The sequence below is a fragment of the Colias eurytheme genome, chromosome 4 (genome assembly GCF_061535395.1).
Source record: "Colias eurytheme isolate Ceu_HAF_F1 chromosome 4, ilColEury1 Martin Lab GWU primary, whole genome shotgun sequence".
NCBI classification, from domain to species: domain Eukaryota; kingdom Metazoa; phylum Arthropoda; class Insecta; order Lepidoptera; family Pieridae; genus Colias; species Colias eurytheme.
In genome coordinates this window covers 5759535-5787031 of record NC_142983.1, presented here as the reverse complement: position 1 = coordinate 5787031, position 27497 = coordinate 5759535, and the positions used below count along the sequence as shown (strand labels likewise).

The 27497-nt window shown below is 32.5% G+C and overlaps 3 protein-coding genes across 3 annotated transcripts; all 3 read left to right on the top strand.

Moving 5' to 3' along the window:
- The first annotated feature begins 1637 nt into the window (after positions 1–1637).
- On the top strand, positions 1638–12587 carry LOC149908981 (coiled-coil domain-containing protein 170). The gene is made up of 11 exons (XM_090101610.1): positions 1638–1892; positions 5607–5696; positions 5794–6532; positions 6598–6770; positions 7144–7344; positions 7422–7565; positions 8578–8682; positions 8777–8944; positions 9702–9952; positions 10126–10323; positions 10694–12587. The coding sequence occupies exons 1-11, from the start codon at positions 1824–1826 to the stop codon at positions 10776–10778; spliced, it is 2223 nt and encodes a 740-aa protein (XP_089957736.1). The 5' UTR covers positions 1638–1823; the 3' UTR covers positions 10779–12587.
- Positions 12588–13090: 503 nt separating this feature from the next.
- LOC149908980 (uncharacterized) lies at positions 13091–14532 on the top strand. The gene is made up of 3 exons (XM_090120285.1): positions 13091–13135; positions 13577–13881; positions 14464–14532. The coding sequence occupies exons 1-3, from the start codon at positions 13093–13095 to the stop codon at positions 14530–14532; spliced, it is 417 nt and encodes a 138-aa protein (XP_089976411.1). The 5' UTR covers positions 13091–13092.
- Positions 14533–15006: 474 nt separating this feature from the next.
- LOC149908979 (uncharacterized) lies at positions 15007–27373 on the top strand. The gene is made up of 2 exons (XM_090120553.1): positions 15007–15318; positions 25842–27373. Exons 1-2 carry the CDS (start codon positions 15286–15288, stop codon positions 27234–27236), a joined length of 1428 nt encoding a protein of 475 aa, XP_089976679.1. The 5' UTR covers positions 15007–15285; the 3' UTR covers positions 27237–27373.
- The last annotated feature ends 124 nt before the right edge of the window (positions 27374–27497 follow it).

The following is a 27497-nucleotide window of genomic DNA, read 5'->3' as shown; positions in this document are numbered from 1 at the left end:
TATAAAAATTCTACAGCCATTTGTGGTGTTTAAACTCAAGTTATTAACCTTAATAATATTCTTGATGATGATGATTGATGATCCTTTGATGATCTATAAAATATCTTTAACTTCGACAACTTGAATAAAAACATTGGGAAATGTGTTGGGAAAGGACGTTGACGTTGAAATTATGCTTATCTGTGGCTTATCTATTTTATAGACTGCAAAAACCAGCCCGAGTGAGAAGGTTCCCACACTGAGAAATTGTCTCTTTCTAATGAGGTGACCATGGCCAAACAAAATAAGGGACAAATTGCTTGAAAAACCAGCGTGTTCTATATTCTAATACAAATTATATTGATGCTACGCTACATAATTTATCATATTATGTAAAAATAAACTAAAATGTAAACACCGTTTTAGTCTATCACGCAAGATATTAAAACCTTAGATCAGTTAATGATATTATAAGGTCGAAACATGGTCGAAACATTAGGGCGTATTCAGAAAGAAAGCTTGAAACTTATAAGCGCTTATCGGCGCTTGTCATGTTCATATATTTTCCTGCGCGGGTTACCAGCGCTGACAAGCGCCGATAAGCGCTTATAAGTTTCAAGCTTTCTTTCTGAATACGCCCTTAGAATCTGTAACATATCATTGCTTACTGTATTACGCATTGATTTAATACTTAACTATATTATAATATTGTCATGAAAAATAAGTTTAAAATTTAAATAAAATATTAATATTTATTGTTAATATTGATTTGTTTTTCATACATCGTTGAATCAGTTTTATGCAGTTTTTGTTGTAATATGGCCGCCTAAGAAGCTTGGAGGATAAGGATTTCCGAATTTAAATATTTTTTATCGAAACATAATTCGTGAGTTTTCGGCTAATTTCCGCTTATGGAAAAATCAACCTTAAACTTATGAAAATAGTTTTAACTTTACCAAAACAAAAAAAAGGACTTCGTTCGGCGCTGTCATGATTACCACAGTCCACAGAACATGTAATGTATGAAGCTTCTTGTATGAAGATAACACACTTCTTGAGATAACAACATGGTCAAAGAATATACTACTCACCTTCGGCGAGAGCATGGTTGACAGCTCGCATGCTACGATCATGCGTTCATTCCATTTTTCAATCATGCGGTGCCCGGTGGATCCCCAATTTAAATGTAGACTTAAAAAAATCCGAATGTGTTTTAGTTCTGTATTTCTTAGTATAAAATAAAGGCTACGTATCTACTTACCTACGTAATTATAGCCAAATAAGTTTTTCATATTATTATAACATCTAAGATTATAACTAACTTATGTAAATCATTTGCTAGGTCAATCTTAGATCGTTATTCGTTTCTCAAAATAATTATTTTAAATTTGTTGTAATTCAGGCAGAATTGTAATAGGAACAAACTGAACAAATATTTCACAGTAAACATTTTAGACTGAGAATACTTACTTTATTGAATTAAACATTCTTTATTAGTACATATATATACTTAATTATATAATATTATTTAATATATTCTATTACGTATTATAGGTATTAATATATAAAACTTCTCGATCTCAATAGTACCTACTTACATACCTAATTACTTGAACATATTTAAGTACCTATCTAATTATCTATACAATAAATATGTAGGTACAGTACCTACCAAAGCAACCAAAACGCATGCCTCAAAATCGATTAAGTAGGTATGTTTACTGCTTAGTTTACTGATGTTTACGCTTTTTATTTCATAGCAACCGAAAGGTCTACACCACAATATTTATTGAAGCTTGAAAAATCAAGGTGTTGCTTTAAACAACGACAAATAATAAGTAACAATGGAAGAAGAAAAGAATAAAGATGAATTAGAAGATTGGAAGGTGTATGAAACTTTACGTACTACAGAGGTCAGTGTTTAATTTTACATAAATAACAAATATATCTTCTAGGTAGGTAAATTAGAATACTCGCTCTCTTTTTCTGAGTAGGTGTATATTATGTTCGCCTCATAAAAATGTTTATAGGTAGGTACTTAACATTTTAAAAACATTTGTACAAAGTTTCTTTAGGCATTTAAATAAAATAGATATACAGGGTTACTTGTAAAACACCAGCAACCTCTCAGGACAAGATAGCTAACATCATAAGTAACAACATTTGTTCTACGACTTTTGGCCTAACGCAATACATTATTTTTAAATGATTTTTTAAAAGTTTTTATTGTACTGTCCTAACATTTGTAAGTCTATGTTCTATTCATTATCGAAATTCGAAAGGACGACGCGACGCCTCCTTTCCCCTCTCGTTCGCTTCTTGTTTACGTACCTAATTTTTGGGATGCGCGTAGAGTTTATAATATTCAAACGGAAAATTAAATTAATATTTTATATTTATTTTTGTATGAAAATAAAATCTAACAAATGATCAAAAGTCGTAGAACAAATGTTGTTACTTATGATGTTAGCTATCTTGTCCTGCGAGGTTGCTAGTGTTTTACAAGTAACCCTGTATGTATATCATATTATTTAAAATATATTATTCACAGACCACAGTAAATGTTTGATGTTTCGGAATTCAGTAGATAAGTTATTCCGAAACATCAAACAAACATTCAGTAAGTCATTAAAAATTATACAACAATTTGGATGTTATCAACTTATCAAATAAGAGATATATAATGATTTTGCTAGACCACCGTATCTGTGACCGTATTAAACAATATTTTGCGTAATAAAGTTCTAATCGAATACCTACAAATATTTGTTAAACAAAAATTCTGATATCAACTCATGTTAACCGCGGACATGCAGGGAGCGGACCGGATAAAAGTACGGGGTAGTCCCCGAAAATATTAAATAATAGAACAACGCACACGGCGGATTTTAGTCGGCGTTGAAACCTCTGAATATTCGCTTCCAAAGCGTAGGTACTTTTTTCTACAATTCCGGGCACTCCGTGTGCGCGTTAGTTCGCGGTAAATACACTGCGGAGCTTTTATTTTTTTTCTTTTTACTTTTTCACCTCCACGGAGAAAAGTCCGTCGTCTGCGCTGGCCATTATGAATGTATATGTCGAAGTCATCTGGTTGAATGTGCTATTTGATTAAATGACTAGTAGTAGGGGAGCCCAAGAGGGGATTTTGGGATTTACTCGAGCGCGTCAGATTACTATAAATGACGGTATCTTAGCTATTCATTAGTACCTCTAGTCAATATGAGCAGCAGCAGTTGGTGGGTGCGCTCAGGGGCCCCGCCAGAAAATTAAAAAACCAAAATTCCCTAAGGTTGAGCTCGAATCGTCAGATTAGCGAAATGGGGACTTCTTATAATTATCTCCCCTATATATTAAATTAATATTATTAATCTGACGCACTCGACAAATACTAATATAACTAATTTTTTACCCTTTCTTCATAGCAATTAAATCGCCACTTTAATCGTCAGATTAACGTATATTTTATTTCAGTGATGTCCTGGAGCATACAAAATATTAATATCTAACGCGCTTGAGTATTTCCAAGCCAATTTATTTTTTAATTAAAAAAAATCAAAAACCCTTCCCCACCGCTAAAAAGGGAAAACTTTTTTTCTCGTTATGGTCTAATCTACCAATTCTAATATGTTCCCGTGACGCTCGAGTAAATCCACATGCTCCCCCTACTATAGCGTGTTTATTGAATGGCGACATTAATTAATTGAATGACTGTAATTTTCAAGTCATGACAACTTCTTGTAGACGTTTGCAAAAGTAAATTCTATCACCATTCAATGAACGCGCTATATTCAACAATATGCCGAGCGTTATAGATATTGTAGATACTTATATGAACCGATCCCAAATGTTCAAGTATTCATGGTACCTAAAGAAATAAGATATTCTTTCATCTTTTTTTATTTAGCTGCCGATCCCTAAAAGCACCTGTGTAAGTTATACGTAAAGTTAATACTTAGCTTAGATATCGTATATCGCATATTATGTTACATATTGATCATCTAAGTAACCACGCTATAGGTACTTAAATGGACTTAAGTAGGTATATTACCTATTATTCAGAACTGTTCAACAACCGATTATGTACTGTACCTACTACTTACAAGCTACAAATCCTACGTTGTTGAAATATCAGTAAAAAGTGAAATAAATATAACTCAACCTGTTAAAAAAAAACACTCTTTGAAATTCATAATATACCATCTATCTACAATACAATCTACATATTGTATAATAACTATGTAGATGAACTTTTAACACATTTAATAGAAATTGTATTGGAAAATAACTAGTTATAACTATAACTAGTTAGTGTTGGGATAACATTTTTAAATGTAAACATTCAACAAAATGTCATACGAAAAGAATAAACCAATTCAATCCTTTATAGTGCATAATTATCTTACGAAAGTAGTTATATTATTACCATCTTTTATTTGGCGTGTGCCTTACCGTACCTTGCACCAATCAATTTATACCTGCTTATTATCCCGGAGACAAGGAATTATAGAAAGTTTGTACTTTTCAATCATCAATATATAACAAAAGAAATGGTTCTTGTTGTCATAAAGTCAAGTCACGAAAGAATTCTTGAAATTCGACAGTTAGATAGTTCCTAAGTTTATCGCTTTCAAACTAACAAACAATCAAACACTTGAACTTTATATATTAGTACCTATAAATAAGTAATAATTATACAATAGGATACAAAATTTAAATATATAATTAATAAATTAACTAAAATTCCAAATGTTCAAATGAACACACAATTAGAAAAATAGAACCTCCTCAGTCCTCCCTTTGTCTTTTGCTTTTGCATTGAATTGAATTTATATTTCTGCTGAATTTTTAAAATCGGTAGTGTAGATTGTAGTTGAGAGTTATCAGGTACGCCTGGACAAAATAGACGTCGCAATCCATATCTTTTTATCTATGTACATATATCTAAATGTAGGTAGGTAGGTAGGTACTCGAAATGAGAAGCAGGTCAGGTCGAGGAAATTTTATGAAGGCTGAATCGACAATGATAGAAGGAATACCTATAATATAATAAATATTTAAACTAAGCAAATTTTTAATTTCAATTGCCTAGATCCTCCCTGAGATCAAATTATTTTATTTGATCAAATAGGATGTCATCTTTTACACGTAGAATCAAACGAAATAGTGTGACTTTTGTGTTCATTTAAACAAATTATCTTTAAATAATTACATATTATGATCGTTTAAAAATAATCATAAAATCCAAGGAAGGTAGCTGAATCAATCGCAATCAAACTCATGAAAATGAGGACAATTCAATACAGTTCAATCAAAAATCAATATCTAATATCTTATGTAAATTTACCCGACAGAAATTATGTAGCAACGTTTATTTATCATAATATGAGAAGATATCGTGATCGTGACTTATGCTAGTTTGAAATAGCATTCCCTATCACGCTATATCCGACTAAAAGTACCTTCTCCTTACCATTACTTAGTCGCCTTTTGCACGCCACTTTCGACTGACTTCGACATCAAAATTTTCAATTTCCCCTTTTACATGATGTTTGCTATGCGTTAGTATTAAATATTGCAAATTGCAAGATTTATTAATTAAAAAATAATTTTAATTAATTTGTTATCAGTTGGATCCAGACGTGGGCAATGATATCGTAACAGCTCTCAGAAGTGATTTAGCCGGCTTACAGTACAAACGGGATAAATTAATTTCAGAGGTAGGTAAAGGTAGTAAAATGGACCTACCATTAACTTTATTCATTGTGCAGTTTATTGAATGATTTCCTGTATCTTATAACGCTGGCTTTATTTTAGAATAGTGACTTAAAAAATCAAATGTTGTCCCGAGATCAAAGGATACTAGAACAACAAGTAGAAATAGATCACCTTCGTGAACAAAATGCTCGACAAAGTGCAATTATATCGTCCCTTAAAAAGAAAATTCAAGATCTTGAAGAATTTAACCGTAATTTGCAAACTTCGCAAGGTAGAAGTGAGTTAAATGTTCAGACTCTTCAAAGGGATAATCGATATTGTGAAGAAAAAATTAAAGATTTAGAGAAGAAATTAAGATCATTGGAGTTAGAATGCCATAATGAGGAGCAACAAAAGGAAAATGCACGTTGTCAATTTCATGACCTCGTAAGGAGATTGTCAGTCGCTTTAGATGCCGAATTCTGTGATACGACACATACACATTCCCCGGAAAGTTTAATTATAAAAGCTGCTGAATTGGTTCAAGAGATAACGAGACTTAAGAACAAATGTATGAACACAACAGAAAATTTGTCTACCATTGAACAGGATCTAAGAAGCTGCAGAGATACGTTGGAAAGAGCTAATGCTGACAAGGATATTCTGCAACGACAACTCTCTTCACAGCTTCTCGATATAGAAAGGTTAAAACAAGAAAAAGAGTCTCTATCAGTCTCTAACAGAGTATTAGATAGAGAACTTCATGAAGCTAGAGAAAAATTATCTCACTGTTCTAAAAATCTCAATGTCGTCACAGATAATGTTAATCAAAATGAATCTATGATTATTCAGTTAAAAGGTAGAGTACACTTAATGAAATTAATTTCTTTAATACACTTTTTTTATTCATAATTTGATTTCTAGAGGACTTGAGACATCGGGACGAGAAATATCAAAGGTTACAAACAGAATTTCGCAATACGATGGAATCTATTGCTATATTGTTAAGCTTGCCAACTCGATTCGTTGAAGCTCATGAGAGTACTATTAAAGACCGTATTAGAGAAATCCTAAGTGACAACAAGGATAAATCTGTGGTAAGTTAAATTTATTCATAACCTAGCCGCTATGACTTGAAGAAACTTTAAGGGCCGATTTTTCAATCCTTGGTTAAAATTTATCCGTCCAATAAAGTATTACACGAACATTTTAAAATGTCACCTGTAAACTGTCATATACGGACAATTAGAATACATTTTTGAAATGGTAGTTTCAATACGTTATTCGATGAATAAGTTTTAAGCAAGGATTGAAAAATCAGCCCTAAAATAAACGGTTAAATTAAATATTTGACACAAATTCGTTAAACTTAGCTAATAAGCTATAGCGTAGCTTTAGGCTATAAACCGCTCATCCTTAAAAAAGATCCAAAGCCATCCTGGCTTACATGTTTTTATTTATTGAAAACAGCAATTAGAAGCTTTACGTGATAAACTGAACATGGAAAGCCAACAATTGGGCAGAACTGCACATTTACACGACCAAGCCAATACACGCGTTCGCATACTGGAGGATGAAAGGAATATGCTAGAAGCTAAAGTACATAAACTGGAATCCGAATTAAATGCTTTGGAGCTCTCAAGAGACAATTTGCGAAAGGACAAAGCTAACGTAAGGGCTTTCTTATTGGGACTGTAATTGTTACTATAATATGTGAGTAGTTACCATACGAAATTTAATGTTAACAGTTCGTAGCATTCCTTGAAAGACTGAGTCGGACGCTTAATATGGATGAGTTGACGCAGGATATCGGTATAGAACTCCACACCGAGTCCATTATGCATAGGGCCGAGCAACTTGCAAGACTCGAGAGCGATAAAATTGTAGACAAGGTCAGTTCCAGTAACATACTTAGTGAAAGGAAAAACATAATTCTTTTTTATTCCAGTCACAATCGTACCAACATAGCTCGACTTTAAACACAGTACACTCTTGAAATAATTATATCGTTGGAAAGAAATTACGAAAACTGCAAACCGATTATACATTTTGTATATTTTAAACTTATTGTTGTAATGTTATTCATGTCACTATTAGCCTTTATATTAAGTACCTACAATATTTATTCTTCGTATCATATTTTTACACACGATACGTTAGTTACTTACAAATTATAAAAAATACCTACTTAAGTAGGTATTTATTATTTGATTTAGTTAAATACATAAACATTGCGTGACCAAAATCACTAAAAACGGTGCACTTCTATATCGAACGGTGAGGTAAGGCACCGTTTTTTTGTTATGTTTTGAACAAAATAACTGTTTTATGTATTTTGGTAGATGATAATAATTGTGTTTTGTATAGCTGCTATATTATGGATATTATGGCACGCTGCCGAGACTGCGCAGAGAAAGATCTTTCCATGATTTACCTTATATTAAAGAAGTAAGATTGTACATATAATAATAAAAATTGGCATGTACCTATGCATCTGCGTATTTTAGATTAAAATAGACAGTAGGTATCATTATTTTTACGACACCAACTTGCATTTATATCGATAATGTACACAGTATAAGTAGGTAATCTAGCGCCACCACCATCTAAATTCACGCCATTTGATATCAATTAATATGTAATTAAGTAGTTACCAGTTGCGTTTAATTTCTTAGAACCTATTATTATAGATTAAATATTTACATCAAAATCATCAGATTCACAAAAAGTAGATAAAAATCTCATTAATCGTTATCTAATGGTTAGAAATAGTTATGTTTCTTCGGTATCTATGGAAATACTAATTTAGGATCCTGCGAAATAGTTACTTACATTCAATTGACATCAATTTAAGTAATGCTTGTTTTAATATTTATCTTCAAATATGCCATAATATATTTCTAGACAGCAGTAGTATACCAACTGCAACGCCGTATTAGAATATTGAGGGAACAGCTTCAAAGGAAGGATCTGCATCTAGATTTATTGCGCCGTAAGCTAAGCGTTCAAGTAAGTTTTAATTTCAATATATTTTTCCTTACTTTTGTTTAGTCACATAAATATGACTGATATTTGTATCAAAATTTGTTTCATTTTTCATTAGGATGAGAGCTCCCGCGTTCGCGCAGTTTTGCAGGCAGAGAGAGATGAAGCAGTCGGAAGAAGTAAGAAATTAGCAAGACAATGTGACAAGTTAACTGTGCAGCTTAGTGACGCTAGATCACAATTACGAGAACTTAATGCTCAACTTGCAGATGCAGCAGAATACAAGGTTTCTATTGAAATTTATAAAGACTTTATGCAATTACACATGTACCATAAAATACATACAGCTAAGTCAACGTAGGTACCTACTATTTAAATAGAGTTAGAACAGAGCTAAGGATTTGTGCTTTGTAATGTAATTTTATTTAATTATCGAGTTTATGACATTCTATTCATCGATAAAAAAACTAACATGTAATTAATATAATCACCAGATGAATTACATATTTACCGATAATGCGGAAGTATGATCGCTTCTCAGGTAACTAGAGCAAGATACTTATAAGGATTAAGTACATTTGGTCTAAGTACGTAATTCATATAAAAAAGTACAAAAAAGCTTATAGGAAGTATTTATGCGTTAATCAGTCACGATTCCGCAAATAATATGTTGCTCACATAGATTACACTTATAGATTGATTTGTAAATGTCTTCGTAAATATAAGTCATAAATACACATTTAAACGGCGTCGTAAAGTGGACTTACTGGAATAAATTGCCAGCAAGGTTAAAGTAATTACTTTGTAATACACTGATCTCATTGTGACTAAGTACTCGTTTCAAAAGCTTTTGTTCACTTCTAGAAGGTCCTCAATGGACCTTTAACAAAATTACCACGTGTCTAATAAAGATGAAATGGTTACGAATTTAATAATAACTTACTAACATTGTATACCTATTTTATCATTACCTTAAAAAAATAATCAAATTCGCGACAACATCTCAGATTATTTTTAATTCTTATTACCATTTTTTATTCTAGATTACATCACTAGAAAGGGCAAGGAAAGTAGAGGAGCTTCAGAAAAAGCTGGAAGAAGCAGAAATGCTAAGAGCGCGATACAATCGTAAAGTGAATGTATTGAAAGACCAAGTACGTGCTACAGGAGAGACGTTTGAACAAGAGAGAAATAGTACTGAGCATCAGATAAGTGTTCTTCGAGACGATCTTGCTCGAACTAAGGAAGCTCTTGTGGAGTGTCAGAGACGTGAGGCGCAATTACAAAGCTTTAGGTACGTTTAAGTTTATCATATTAGGGCTTACGCCTCATTTATTATCGTGTAGGCTATATTTATAATTAATAAAGTAATGCGATTATTTACAAAAAAATAACTTGCATCTCAATAATTAGTTCAGTACATTTCAATTTCATACATAGTTAACTTTTTATTCTCTTTGTTCCCAGACATTCGATAGCAAAGTTACTGGGTATTCTGGTGCCGGCTTCTGTATCGGACTTCGAGATGGTGTCCCGTCTACAGAAGCTCATTGACGCCCACCACGACTTCACTATCGTGTCAAGGCGTTACGATGATCCTGCCCTGCTACGGGCATCTTCTAGGTCCCCACCGCCATCAAGATGTAGGACTAGAACTCCTGACAGGTAAAGTGTTTAGGAAATAATTTCCCCGATGATATTTGCTTCCATGTGACAATTGTATTTTGCGTCAATTAACAATTTTTTTTAATGTAAGACATTCAGACAACAATGGTATTCAGACCCGTCAATTTTTTCACATTTAGAGAATAATCCTAATGTTGATCTGTTGATCAGAGTAGGTTATTTTTCACGTTTTTAGTCGGTAAGAATCCGACATAACATACGGCTCCTTCCCCGGGAGCCGTGGGTATCTACTATCTATGCAAGATTTCCCCACTAAAAAAAAGGTTACTTTTCACGTATATCAAAGTCAGACATCATTAACATCCCACTTCTCCCGACTATATCACAAACATCACATTACCACTTCCAGGTCTCTCCGCTACGACGACTCCGGATACGCGGACCCGGCGTTCGACCTCGAAGACGATCTGTACAAAACACGCGCCGCCTTGTGACAGTCACGCCGCCGCCGCGCCCACTTCTAACCACGCGGAATCTTGGCGCAAACCCACGTTGATTGTACACAAATCCGGATAATATTTCCTGTAACTTTGAAATAACTATTTCATCCTTAAGGGACGAGGGAAGTTTATGTAGGACTCTTCGGAACAATGTTACGTTAATCTTGTTATATTTATTTGTATATTTCTAAGTAAGCTAATTCGTAGGCTCTGGAATAAGCTGGAGAGACGGTAAATGAAACAGTATTCCCAAAATTTTAAGCGTAAAATGGAACCTAATTTATTGTTCTTTATATTAAATTTTTATGGATTTGTTTTAAATTAAAGTTGGCGTTATAAAGGATTGAAATATTAAATTCAGAGTGATTCTTCTTCTTCTTGAATGGCAAGTCCTGATCCCACAGAGGACGGTTTCTTTAGGTTTTTTGCAATATTTATTTATTTATAGTAATAGTAATAATAATTAGCTGTTTGTTAATGTTTCTGTTAATTGCACGCCTCATAAGCGAAGCGTTGAGGTGGGTACTACTGTCACTTCGCGCAAAACATCCGATTTTTCAAACTTAAAATGTCTTTATGTATCATACATTGCACTTGTAAGATAATACATACACACACATATTAAGAAAAAACACTATTTTTAACGTTCATGATATTTTTGATGTCATTTTTGTTATTTAAACTAGTTAAAAAACAGTTTAAAAAAGTTCTGTCTTGGACGTCCGTGTGTCTGTATGTGCGGATCCTTTTTCTTGTTAACACGATAGCGACCGAAATACTTTACTAATCGAGTCTTTTTTTTCTCTTACGCTTGAGTATGCTCAGGAATAGAACCCTTTCATTTTTCAGGGTCTGATTCGATGTGGTTTAATTATTATTAAATAAACAAAAATAATAATTAATAAATATTTATTAAAAAAAAATTATGAGGCGTGCACTTTTGGATTTTCCAAATTATTTTAAGTATGCTTCCATAATTAATAAAAAATACAAGTTACATATGTTATACGTTTTATTATGATACTTTATAGATAATAAAGAGTAAAGTGTTAAATTATATGTTTAGTTCGCATGTTAAAAATGTTTACAACTAAATAAGTAGACATACTGTAAAACATATAACATAATATGTATAAGATAGATGTTAGATTTAAATTATTCTTTCTAGATTTTATATATTAAGGCCCCAATATAAAATTTGAATACCTATAACTTACCTGCTTTAGAAAAAGATTTCACTTCTTATTTAAAGTTTATAGGAATTTAAGATTCACCGATAACACGTAGTCTGTACTATTAACTATATTCTGTGACGTAGTTTTGTGCCCACAGTCCACACATATTAAATCGCTATGTTTTCCATTTGTTCTCTGTATCTTTATAGTAAATTATATATATTAAAAACAACATTTTTTTTGATGCAATGTATACTTAGGTAAAAATTAACTCGAACTTCGAATCGAAAGATATAGCATCTTATTTACTAACATCTCCATTGGAACGTTCGCGAGGTGTTTAATCTACACTGCTACAACCTTCTTAGGCCAAATTGAACAGTCTAGTTCATAAAATGTTGTTGTTGCCGAATCGAATATGAAAGTGGCAAATAAACTATTCGACTATGAAACTGAAGATTTCTTTAAATATACAGTGCGCTTTTATTAGTACAGTAAACCACCGCTAAGAACTTAATTTGAGATTATATTTTTAATCTATGTAAATTGTTGTTAATTTGTTTTTATGATAGATGCAATACCTATTTACATATCATTATTGAATGTGTTCACGTAAATATATTTTAGAAATGGCATTTACGGAATAAAAGTAATGTATCTACATTATATTATAGCATTTTTATTTTCCCATTAAATTAAAATTATTTATCTAAGTATACTAATATTATAAAGCTGAAAAGTTTGTTTGTTTGTTTGTTTGAACGCACTAATCTCGGGATCTACCGGTCAGATTTGAAAAATTCTTTCGGTGTTAGATAGCCCATTTATCGAGGAAGGTTATAGGCTATATTTCATCACGCTACGGGCAACAGGAGTGGAGCCACGGGGGTGAAACCGCGCGGAGCAGCTAGTATAATATATTTATCCAATAGACCCCAGAAAGATTTACATAAGCATCAGCGTTACTGACTACTTTACGAAGCATAATTTATACATCTTTATAACATGTCGTGAATTTATTTGAGGGTAGACCCAAAGTAAAATAATTGGAAATGGAGGTACCTACCTTTGAAAAAATGTTTGACACACAAAAGAACATCGTTTTGTGGTGTGTCGTGTGAACTTGGAAGGACATGTTCCTGTATACATATTTAATTATTTTATTCCTAAGTACTTGTAAGTACATTATTTATTGCTTCAGCTTTTGTAATAGCAAATTATTCTTTTACATGTCGCCATTTTGTCTCGTTTCTAAGAAATTTATTATGTATGTATATGTAACTTATATGATATAATGAGATTGACGATAATTCTTTGTTACCTTATAAAGAGTAAAAGAATTTGAAATATGCGTTGGTATAAGGCATAACAAGTGTCCGAACAAATAACGCGTTCATTAATAGTAATATGCCAATCAATTTGTTAATCTTGATAGATGTAAAACTATTGAAAATGTACGTGTACTTCAACGGGCAATGCAATTTACTTCAATCTTAACGCCATACTAGTGATTTATTTCAAGCAGTATAGATACCTATATATTTAAAGATTTTAAAGACAAACCTTATTTATGGAATTCATTCTATACGACTTCACAACAATGTTGACTATTTTTAGCAATGTCCAAGCCGCGGTACGTTGAATTGGATGAAGACGAACAGGAATTATTCCGAAACGTTTACGACACACCTCCATATCAAGATGACTGTGATGATGACGATGGCCTACAACTTGGAAAAGTGGACCTCGTTAAAGACGGCATGTGGGCGCTCAAAGCGAAGATGAAAGAATTGAAAGCATTCAATAAGGCCCTAGCTGCAAATTTGCTTAGCACAAAGCTTAAACTCAAGGAACTAGTTATTAATAAAATAGTCGCGAAAAAATACGGTGTTCTTGAAAAGAAAAAACAGAATGGATATGAGGTAAACGGCCATTTTAATTGGTCATGCACACGTTTTATTTGAGTATTGTACTAAAAACATTTCAATCTACAATTTTTTATATGCGGTACCTACTTACCTACTATGTATACCTACATACCTCGGTATGCTTTTACAACATCCTATATATAACTATATATATATATATATATATATATATACATACTTTTAAATGCCATTTATTTTATTGAATGCAATTATTTCTACAGTAAATAAAATATAAATTTAAATTATATTACCCACATACTTTACCTTCAAATATAGTATTTTTAAATACATTAAAAACCAATTCGAGTTAAAATAGCATTTAATAGTTCAAAATTGCAATAAGTTGTAGTGAAATGACATTTATGTTGGCTGTCTCAAACTCGAACAGTCTTCAGAAGGTCTAGGTTATCCGTCGACCTTCTCTAGATGGCACAATATTTTACAAGTGAAAGTAATGCAGCTAAAATACCTTTAATGGATATAAATTAAACGATGAGATTGGATTATCAACCTTCGTATAAAATTTATATGTAAATGTATTGCATGTGATTGTTAAAAAGTATTTCTTAATTTCAGATTTATGAACCTCAATATGCTCCATTCGCCGCTGTTCCTTACGGACACGACCCTTATCTCGGATTATAGTAGTAAAGGTATTTTAATGAGATTACCCATACGCTGGACGTCATTTGTAATTTTTATTGTTATAATATTTTCAATGATCTTTATTATTTAAAGCTGTAATTGATTTTAAACATATAAAACAATTCAGAAATAAATGTTAAATTATTAAAAGCATTTTATTATATTTGATTAAAACGCTATCTTTACAATGTGTCTCGATAATCGTGAGTTAATATAAAATAAAAAGTAAGTATATTTGCTACGACAATGAACTCATAAGACAAGTTTCAAACGAAAGACATCAACGGGCCATCAGCTGCGGCTGCGGCGGTCGCGTCATCCCACCGAGCTTCAGCGATCAAATTGGATCTCCTGGCCCTCGTCACGCACTCGCTCCATACGTCACCGGTTCTTAAGAAAGTGCATTACATAAATTAAATTCTTAATTGTAAGGTCAGAAGTAGTTGGTGTTTACTGCTGAACGCTGTAGTTAACCGCGGCGCGCGAGCCAGACACACGTGTACTAGAAGTGTTCGCTCTTACCAATTCGGAATTCGAATAGAATAAGAGACCTCGCTTAGTTTTACACCGTGTTACAGAGTGCCGCCGGATTGACTGACGCCATAGTAAAAATGCTGTAAAAAGTTCATATAAAACATTTACATAACATATTCGAAATGTTATTTGTAATTATTCCTTTCAAAGTGGACATGTCCTTATCAATACAGTAGTAGAATCGACTGCATTAGTGCGGATACGTTCCCTTGTGACGAGATGAGGATCACACTTACATGGATTTTGTTCATGGTATGACTTATGAAATAAGTATAATAAGAGCGACTAACATAAAAAAGAGTATTAAGGACAATAATGTTCAATTATCGTACGTATACGAATTAATTTTACTGAATAAAATACCGGTTCAGTTTCAGGAAATAAACGTATTGAAACATTCTCGTTTAAATTTCGAACCAAATACAGATAAATACGTATATTATATGTGATTATTTGCATTAAATGTTCCATTTAAAATAGGTACAAATGTCGTAAAGGACTATAGACAGCAACAACGCCTACCGCCCACATCGCTCACTTCACTCATTGTGGCCTTCAATATCACAAATGACAGAAAAAATGGATGGAAAGAATCTGATACACATAATCTAGATGGCATTTGTATGGATTCTCATATCTTGAATTGTACTCAATTTTTAAAAGTACAGTCTAGATACCATTTCAACCATAAGTTTTTCACTACCTAAATAATATGTACTTGAAAATAAATTAATACTAAATATTTACAGTAATTAAAAGTATCACTATATCGTTACATTAATTTCTTAATTATGTATACGAACTACAAGGTCGAATAGCGAAGTAATTCATTCTAATTTCTTAGTAAATTAAGGGCGCGTATAAAGTCAAATCACCAATCAACTTTTAGTTGATACGTGTAATATTCAAGACCAAATATAAAAAATAAAATATATGTAAAACTTGATGATATTTTCGATTATATTGTCAGATCAAAAACATAAAATATTGAAATTGACTCGATAGAAAAAATTCACGAAGTTACCTCTAAATTTCACACTTTTACGTTTTTTACTGGACATGGTAATACTTATTAAGATTTTTTTTTCATAAACAATTATATTAAAACATTTGCAATATATTTGTCAGAGCATTTTGTGTAATTACTTTTAGTTTTGGTTTAATCACGATAAAACACTTTTGGCGCTTACTATATTTTTAATTACGCAAGAAATCATCTTCCATCGCACGTTCCGGGAGCTAAAAACATAATTCTATTTCATACATCAGACGCTATCGCTCCGTTGAGACGAGTAGACCACGCTAAAATTGCTGCGCCGTGTTTTATAATTACGCCGAATATTGATTTGTAAACAACAAAATGAGAAACGAGAACTAAAAAAGATTCAAATTGAAAAGATAACTAAATGTCGAAGGTAAGTTATAATAGTATTGTTATAATATTAATAAATAATAATTATAATATAAAAAGATAAGACTTATCTTTTTAGACTTAGTCTTGATTTACCTATTTGAGAAAGTTTAGTTTCTGTAAAATAATTTCCGCGGGCTGAGTATTGACGCGATAGCAGCAGCAACTATAGATAGGTAAATAAAATTCATAGTGGTACCTAATTCTTACAGTCGCGGTGCAATCAATCAAGTCAAGAAAGATTTATATTATTATTATTACTATAGGCAGATCCTATGTTCGCTCCAGTAAATAATAATATCAATAATATGTAAACCGGTTGTGAATAGTACATATATATTATATTTACAATCTGTATTAGATAATCATACATAACATCTATACATAGGTATAACAAATTCGTACGAAAGTCAAAACTGTACTTACATTGAATAGGTATTTTTTTATAATATACATAATATGTATATGTATATATATAATATATTCATAATCTGTATTACATAGTAATATGTAGTACATATCTATACATAAATATAGTTTTTAGAATTTTTGTACGTCTGTCTGTATGTATGTCTGGGCTCTAATTTTGGTGCAGATATAGCTTGAGACCTGAGAAAGGTCATAGGATGAGTTTTATCCCGTAAATAAAAAAAAACTGTCTGTGTTTGTCTGTTTGTTTGTACACGCTAATCTCCGGAACTACTGGACGGATTTGAATGAAAGTTATTTTGTTGTGTAGGTACTATTATATTATCCGGGAAATATAAAATAATAATTTATTTTGAAAACTGAAACACCTGATGCAGAACCGCAACAGACCACCTAAACTATAGATTCATTTGAGAAAGTTTATCCAGGCGAGTTTGGATATTATTATTTGTGTAAATTCTGTAAATTCGTTTCGGGAAAATCGGGAATGTTTTATAATATTATATATATATATATATATTATAGTATTACTATAGGTAGATTCCTATGTTTGCTCCAGTAAATAACCAATACAAGTTGTGAATAGTAACTACACATTATATATATTTACAATCTGTATTAGATAATAATATTACAATCACATAGGTATAAAAAAAAATTGTACGAAAGTAAAAACTGTACATTGAATATTTTTACGAATACCTACTTGGGGCGTGATTTTCAATCGATATAGGAGCCAAATTATAGAATTTTTGTCTGTTTGTCTGTATGTATGTCTGGCTCTCTAAGCTCTAACTTTGATACAGAGATAGCTTGAGACCTGAGAAAGGACATTGGATAGGTTTGTTCCCGTAAATCCTAAAAAAACTCTATGTGTCTGTTTGTTTGTACACGCCAATCTCCGGAACTATTGGACGGCTTTGAATGAAAGTTATTTTGTTGTGTAGGTATTATCTGGGCAATATAAATATACAAATTCGAAGATCTAGAATGTATGATGAGGGACCCTGAGATCACACTCTAACATTTATAGGAGTGACGTCAACAAAAATTGTTGCGTCTGATGGAAATTTTCTGTTGATTAAAAAAAATCAAAGATCTGGAACATCTGATATAGACCCATAAGAGCCCAGCTACACATTTATAAGAATGATTTTATTTTTAGAATAATTGCTGAGTCGAAAAATGTCGTACAATCTAATAGTCCATTGAATAAAAAGTTCTAGAGTGCGTGAGTTAGTAACGTAAGATGTTTCTTCGGAAACATGTCAAGAGTCCCTAGGTAATAAACATACTAAAACCCCGGGCCACTAGGAGGAGCCCCGGAGTGGGGGGAGGGGGAAAATGGGTCCATTTTTTCATTTTTCGCTTAAATCTCAAAAACGGTACATGTTAGAGAAAAACTTTCAAGGAAAAGTTGAAAGGCCATAAAATTATCTACAAGTTGTACCTGAATCATTTTTTCCTATATCCTACCGTTTCTTAGTTATACGCAGTAAAACATGATTTTGGCTCAAACAATTTCCACATCAATCGATCAAAAAATATTTCTTTCTTCCAAAAAACTCAAAAGTGCAACTTGTGACCGGTACTGATAGATTGCTCTTAATTAGGTCTATAATTGGTAAAATAAACACATTCCTCCATGGAAGCCTTTAGGAGGAATCGATTGTCAAAATATTATATTATGGTAGTTTGAGTTACTGAACTTGATCTTTTTTATTTTTTTCTTCCAAAAAACTCAAAAGTGCAACTTGTGACCGGTACAGATAGATTGCTCATAATTAGGTCTATCATTGATAAAAATACTAGATTCCACCATGGAGGCGTTTACGGGGAATTGAATTTTATTAGGGTAGATACGATACTTGAACTTTTTATTTTTTTTCTTCCAAAAAAACTCAAAAGTGCAACTTGTGACCGGTACCGATAGATTGCTCATAATTAGGTCTATCATTGATAAAAAAACCAGATTCCACCATGGAGGCCTTTAGGAGGTATTGAATTTTATTAGGGTAGTTACGACACATGAACTTTTTAACTAACTACCCTAATAAAATTCAATTCCCCGTAAACGCCTCCATGGTGGAATCTGGTATTTTTTATCAATGATAGACCTAATTATGAGCAATCTATCTGTACCGGTCACAAGTTGCACTTTTGAGTTTTTTGGAAGAAAAAAATAAAAAGATCAAGTTCAGTAACTCAAACTACCATAATATAATATTTTGACAATCGATTCCTCCTAAAGGCTTCCATGGAGGAATGTGTTTATTTTACCAATTATAGACCTAATTAAGAGCAATCTATCAGTACCGGTCACAAGTTGCACTTTTGAGTTTTTTGGAAGAAAGAAATATTTTTTGATCGATTGATGTGGAAATTGTTTGAGCCAAAATCATGTTTTACTGCGTATAACTAAGAAACGGTAGGATATAGGAAAAAATGATTCAGGTACAACTTGTAGATAATTTTATGGCCTTTCAATTTTTCCTTGAAAGTTTTTCTCTAACATGTACCGTTTTTGAGATTTAAGCGAAAAATGAAAAAATGGACCCATTTCCCCCCTCCCCCCACTCCGGGGCTCCTCCTAGTGGCCCGGGGTTTTAGTATGTTTATTACCTAGGGACTCTTGACATGTTTCCGAAGAAACATCTTACGTTACTAACTCATGCACTCTAGACCCCCCTTGGAGGGACTCATTCAATGGACTATAACCAAATTAATCAAAATAAAGTTCTGGAGGAATGTGTGTCGTCGACTGCGTATGTTTATTTAAAAATAGTATCTATACTCGCTATTTCGACAGACTTTTTTTACGGATTCGTGCTCTATACTGTTTCCCTAATATTGTTTTTTTTATATATTACATACAGACAGTTTTTTTACTGTTTTATAATATGTATCGATTATCATTAATAATTATAAACAAATAATAATAAAAAGACATATTACATAATTTGTGATGATTTCAACTTCACTGTTTTATACAATTATTTTAGACAACATACCTACTAACTACCGAAAATACGCGTTGAACGAGCGAAGAATATTGTGTATAATTTAGCGTGCGATGAACTTTACGTACGTTGGATGAGCCGGGTGTATGAGGGTATTGTGAGGGCGCGCGGCATGGCGCGTAATGTGCGGGGCTTAATCGTAGAATTATCTGGCTTTATACGCACTCTTAATGGTAAATTAAGATAAATGAGGCGCAGTTTGATTGTTGATGGTCGCCTATTCATCTTTACCTATACTTATGAATATAATCACTTCTAATTTGCAATTGATAATTTCAGACACTGCATTTATAATTACCTTTTTTTATAGTGGGGAAATCTTCCAAAGATTAGGCATTTATAATTACCTAGTACTTAACCCTTTTGGCTCTACATCAAATACATTATACATATAGGTATCTATTTAGAAATCTATCGCGCGTCGTAATAACTATAGATTTTCAGTAGTTCCTTGATAGAGTAGTAAAAAATATAAAATCTAAGTAACTAAACGTTCTTGTCTCTCGATTTTCGGCTTTAGCCCGCAACATTATAATCAATTAAAAATATTCAGTCACGTGTGAAACGTCGATTCCATTTATATCCATCTTTTGACAGGAATTAATATGTTTTCTACTAAGAAGGTATACTGTTTGACGATCTGGAAGCTTACCTATTTATATTTTATACATAATATAGATATAGGTGGTATGTATACTAATTGAAAATTGATACGATGATGTAGTCTAGATGATCTATAAAAAATGAAGTATTTTTAATGGGTTCAAACTAACGTCCAAAACAAACACGTATTACAATGACAATCAAAACAAATTAATTTGTGACAGAAGCTTGTTAAAATATGACCTTTTTGTAATTTTGAATAAGGTGGGCAACCGTCCGCATTCTGCGGGACCGTCCCGTGATGCCGAATGTAATCCAGCCCCCCTATGCAAGTGGCTTTCAACAGAAAGCCACTTGCATAGGGGGGCTGTTTTGCAATACCTAATTAGTAAATTAATAATCCCAAACAACATTGGATGCGTCCCGCATGTCCGCACTTTGCACGAAAAGTCGAAAAAAGTAAAATTTTCTTTATTTTCCGATGCCTTTGGATGATATGGTATTGTAGCGTCATCTCATTTCCTTAAAATAACCTGAAATAACAAAAACTGTTGGACTATTGAGCAATACGTAGTTGCGTAGGGCGTAGGATAAGCATAGGCTTATCAGTGACAAAAGCGCCAATCAATATAGAGCTTTCTTTTATGAATGATCCGAGGACGTCTGAAAATATTCTGATGATATTCTGTTTAGCTTATCTGTCACATAAAAGTACCTACAGATAATATATGAAAATATGAATACGTTAAAAAATGCCAAATAGTCTATCAGGGACATTATCAGCAAGTGGTTATTACTATTAGTGTCAGTAATCAATTATAGCACAGTTTGTCTTTCAGTTGATTTATTGATAAAAAATGGATGGGCAAGATATTTATTGCGCTTATCAACTGTCTTCTGCGACGACGCATGACCAATTGAAATTCTAGTCAGATACCTTGAAACAAAAATTATTGGCAGCGTATTGGAGCTTTAGCACACATAAGTGGATTAAAAAATAAATAACCTAAATGACAAAAGATGACAAAAACAATCCATACTAATATTATAAATGCGAAAGTAACTCTGTCTGTCTGTCTGTTACTCAATCACGCCTTAACTACTGAACCAATTTGCATGAAATTTGGTATAGAGATATTTTGATACCCGAGAAAGGACATAGGATAGGATTTATCCCGGAAATCCTACGGGAACGGGTTTTTCTTTGAAAACGCGGGCGAAGCCGCGGGAGGAAAGCTAGTATGACATAATTTAAAAGAAATTTTACGTAGAAAATTACCTAATAAGGCATTTATTTTTTTTATTGTTTAGCACAGTTTAGTAATAAATTTTACTAACAGATCTTTTACTTATTTATGGTAGTCCGTGTTTACTCAATAATTAAGTTAAGTAGTAACTACTATGCAGTCACTATTCCACGCGGACGAAGTCGCGGGCACATCTAGTCTATAGGTACATACCTATAATAAATCTGTAGAAGGGTCAATTCTGTATATTGAAAATATTGAAAAAATAAATAGCAGGGGGTGTTACTGGATCGATACCAAACCCAAATATGTGATTAAAAAAATTTTTGTCTGTCTGTCTGTCTGTCTGTCTGTATGTGAAGACATCACGTGAAAACTAACGGTTCGATTTCGATGAAACTTGGTATAATTATACCTTATTATCCTGGGCGTAAAATAGGATACTTTTTATCCTGAAAAAATACGAAGAAAAAAAAATAATCTTAATTTTTCAGTTTTATCCATAGACGTTGTTCTGTAGAACAGCGAACACACGTTGCGTATTATTATAGGCTTAGCCGTATTTGAGTCCAATAGATATTTATAAGATGTTATTGTCAGAGTTAATGGAGAAATAAACCATCCACGCGAAGACCGACATCCGCGCGGACGGAGTCGCGGGCGGAAGCTAGTTATACAATAAATTACTACCTAATGACCGACTAATACAATAGTATGTATTGGGGTCGGTTTTGTCTTTTTGTATAATAGACTGTTGTAGTCATGTAAGTAGGTAATTTCAGAAACAAAACGTCCATCAGTAGACAGTTTGTATGTACCTGTTTCTATGTTACCTGCCTACTTGTTCTAGTTTTGTTCCGTGTGAAATAAATAATAATTTTATTTCTACGAAAAATACGAGCATTATATTATTTGAGTCATTCTAAAACTTGAGCAACTACCTCCTCGTACCTACATACATCGTAAAAGCTCGGTCATATTACAAAATAAACAATAAAAAGTAACGAACGCAATTTAAATATGTTGACCATTACCAACGTATATAAAATGGCAATTATTATTAAATAAAATACCTAGAATGCTCTGTGCAAACGATTTAAAATAAAAAAAAAAGTTCTCGCATATCTCGATTAAAAAAACACTATGAAGTAATAAATGTCACTGTGATCTTTAACAAACTTGATCACCTGTACTTACGAATTTGAATCCAGTTGAGGGCGAAACGGGTCTCTGTATCACTTCCTGGAGTTACCTTCTTATTTGTTATATGACCTCAATTATGAATAGGTACACATTTTTCATAGTCACTTTTGGCATACCAGCAGAAGTGGTAACATAATTTAAAACATGTTTTAAACATAAGTTAGTTATTCAAAAATAAGAACATTAACTTGATGAAAAAACGATCCTACTGTAGTTTTTACATGTCTATTTTATAAACAGGTAAAATGTAATATTTACCTTCAAATGATTTATTGTAGTAATTATCTACCTAAGTTTCAGTGAATCGGAGATTTTCAAAATCCTGAATGTAATAAAACAAATTAGTATAGGTATTTCTTTGTTGTTCAAGTGCACTATCATCTGTCAATTTATTTGCATTCAAGTTTAAAATACCGCACGATCTGGTAAATCAGAACTGGTTTTATCACCTCGCCCTGCACTCAATACGGACCTTACAAAGTTAGTGTAAAACACAGTGGACAAGTTATCATACCTTAATAAATTTAAGGACCGAGGCCCCAGAATTGTTGATGCATATCAACAGAAAGGACACAGCAAGTGACCTAGAGACCGTTTGTTCTACTTTTTAGTGCTTTTGATGACGCTCGACGTAGCCTGCAGTACGTGCGTGCGTAATCCTCAGAAAATCTCTCTTTTTCTCTCTTAATAGCGCATAATTTTATTACAAACATTACCAAAACCGAAAAGATTACGCCAAATAAAACAAAAATAATAGTTTTATAACTGCAAACAAACTTCACGTTTTGCAATAAAATGATTGAAGGCGTTTCATTTGATAAAAGGTTTCTGAAGGCCGCCTAGTGTGCGTGCACAATGATAGCCTGAGCTAATTGTTATAATTGGAATAAATAATGCTTAAAATACAAACTAATAATAATTTTAGTCTCAATATATTATCTTAGTATAATCCAGTGCCCTTTTAGAACTACCGTGATGGAATTTAATTATTACATTACAATCGGTTTAATATCCTTTTTCTTTACCTTACCTACAGCTACTACCTAATATTTCGGTTACTTACTTTATACATACTATCTATATAGTATACATAAAATATTTTCAATATTACCCCCATTAACATCTGTATATATTATATTGACATTTAATAGGCAATCGCCCAATATACCTACATATATCAATCTTGTGCTAAAATACATCTCAATAATTTCACTAGAAAAAGTTTTAAATCCAACCAATGCAACATGCTTTATACGAATTATTTTGATCTAGGGAGATATCGACTAATATGTAACACACGTCTGCCTAAAAAGATGTATTAAGACGAAATTGCAAGCATTGTGTAAAAAGAAATGAGACCTTCACATTTTTCATTGTCACGGCGCGTGCGCATAGCTTGTAACTCAAGGCAGGCGCAAACTCGCCGATCTCGTATGTATAATCTGTCAGAATGATCAAATTAATTTATATTACCATATTATAAAAATATACCTATATATGTACTTATATATTTTATCCCATGCTATTCCTCATTCACTCATACAAGTCGAGAAAGTTAGAGAAATCACAGTTTTTCTGATTCCCTATTTACTATTAATTACAAATTGAAAAGTCCGTTATAACTCAGTTATAAAACATTATCGTAAATGAACGATACAACGAAGATCAAATAAAACAGTGAATCATTACAATAACTATAAAACAATGAATTTGACAGCAAAACATATATTGTTGCGCCATTTTTGTGTAACTCTTTCAGTCAGTCGTGTATAAAACAATAACAAGTCTAGCATTTCAAAAAGAATGATCTAAATCAAATTTTTACTTAGCAAATCAAAGTTAATAAAAAACTATAACCATATAATGAAGGTTGGGCTGGAGGATGAAATTTTGATGATTTTTTTACCATCCTTTAATTAAATGTTGCAATCTATCAGGATGATAAGTGTGATGATAAGTAGGTATTTTTCTTGCTGTTGTCTAGAAATCAACACTCGATCGCAAGGCCAGTGCGGTCACTGACAGCCACCGCCCGTCATTGCTAGGCCATTCAATTAATGATTTCCGCCCTGGTTGAGATACCTGATCTTTATTGAATGCAAAGTGAAATAACAAAACTCAAAAATATTGATCAATATAAAGACTGTACTTTATTTAACGAGCTTTTCCCTCAACTCTTATATTATTTTATTGAAATTTCTGACATCAATAAAAATAATGTAGATATTGCACAAAAATATGAAAGAGAGTATAAAATTGAATCACGTAAGTACAATGGGAAACAAATGGTTATGTACCAGCATAAATTCTGAGTTGACATTATCGTATTTAAATGACCATAAAAGCTTAACTTTAATGGCATATTATTTCATATTAAAATATAAATGTATTTACATTTAAGAGGTATAGGTATTAAGAAATGATGAAAAATATTTAATGTATCCCTGAATAACTCACGCTCGCTCAACAACCTCTTCCACATATTTGATAGGTCAAACTAGTATAATATGTTTTATTTCTCCGACCAATGCATCCGGCACCAGTTAAACAAAAAAAGTTTTTGTTGTAAATACTTTTTCTATTTTTATTTAAGTAGGTACTTAATTGCAATTCATAATGAATTAACTACGTACTATGAAAAATTATATTTTCGGATAGGAATGCTTTTATACCAGTTTAGAGAAAAATAATTATTGATTTTATATATATGTATATGCCTTTTTATAAATACTTAAATTATAATAAAAGTAGAAATACATATTAACATACACTTGTTATTTTAGCCAATTATAACATGTATTGCAGAGATGCGATCATTTATAATATTTTCCGTTAACTAAACAAAAGGTTTCTTTTTTACAGATTTTGCCGTATACATTGGTGAACATACAGTCGGCACAAAGCCAAATAATACATCGCACCAGTTATAAGAATGGCGATCAAAAAATAGATGACGCTCAATACACACCAAAGCATGCTGATGATTCAGAAAACGATGAACAAATCATATCTGTGAGAATAACATCTTCTGTAGCTGTTGGAAGAGGATCTGGGAAGGTTAAACAAGAAACGAGTCCTCCCGTTAATATTAATATTTATACTACTAATGAACCTATAACGACAGAAACTACTGATATAGCTGGATCTTATCCTGCAGCTACAAATTACGATTTTTTAACAAGTACGTATCAAACGTCTGAGCCAATAACTGATTTGCCACCTCATCTTGCCGGTGCTAATATTGAGTATATAAAACAATTGCAAGCAAGAAAAGAAACCCACGCTCCCAGTCATTCAGAGCGTGTATTTCAAACTAGACCAAGTGACATTCATTCTAATGAAACTGTAGACTCTGTAGCAGAACCTTCAATTCAAAACACGTCTGTTATTGAGGAAAAAGATGGTGAACCCATTGAAGACGTCCCATTGGCAAGATCTATTCCTTTGTCATATTCATCTAAAAGTTATTTACATAGACAAGGTCAAAATAATCAAAAACTAACTACAGTCAGTTTTAATGTTGTACATGGTACCCCTAAGTTACTTAGTTATAATGATCATAGCTCAACTTACGTAAATCCTAGCCAGCCAGTAGGAGGACCGCCGAAGTATTACAACGAACCGGCAAAAGTTTATAGTCAACCGGCTCAAGTTTATAGTGAACCTGCTAAATTTTACAGCGAACCCGCAAAAATTTATAGTGAACCTGCTAAGGTGTACAGTGAACCGGCCAAAATTTATAGTGAACCATCAAAAATTTATAGTGAACCAGCTAAATTTTACAGTGAACCAGCATCCTTACATCTTCGACCAGAAGAAATTCCGACCACTCGTAATCCTTGGTTGCAACGAACTGACACAACTGCGTACTCTAGCACTTACAGTACCACACCGCCTAACATTGCCACAAATCCTTCATATAACAAACAAAGATTGACCGAACATCAACCTGAAAAAAACTATGAAGTAGATGAGAAAGTGAGCGTTATGACCGACGGTCGCAGCCACGGTGTCCAACCTAACAACAATCCTGAAAATTGTAAGCAAGAAAATTGCAAAGTAGGTTACGTAGTCGAAGGAAGGCAATATAGGAAATATAGAGTTGAAGAAAGGACTTCTGATGGCTTTATAGTTGGGGAGTATGGCGTAGTTAGAAACGAAGACGGAGCGTTGAGAGGTGTCCGGTACACAGCTGACAGTGAAGCTAGTCCTCGTCTGATTCACGATGCACTTATGAAGTTCCTACAGCTTAAGTAGTTGGTATAAAATCAATTTATATCAAACACTAAAAATTTGCTCAGTAATCTATTTGTTGCCATTTTTAAACGAATTCGTTTCGACTGCATATTTTTAAGTTCTGTAGGTTGTTTAAAATAAACGTATAGTAAGACTGACGTGTTTTTTTAATTTTAAATCCTTAATGTAAACCATTTGCTGATTGTATTGTGTTAAATTAAATTGCAGTTGTTACAACTTGATTTCATCAGATTCCATTTCATTAGATATTTTAATTACAAA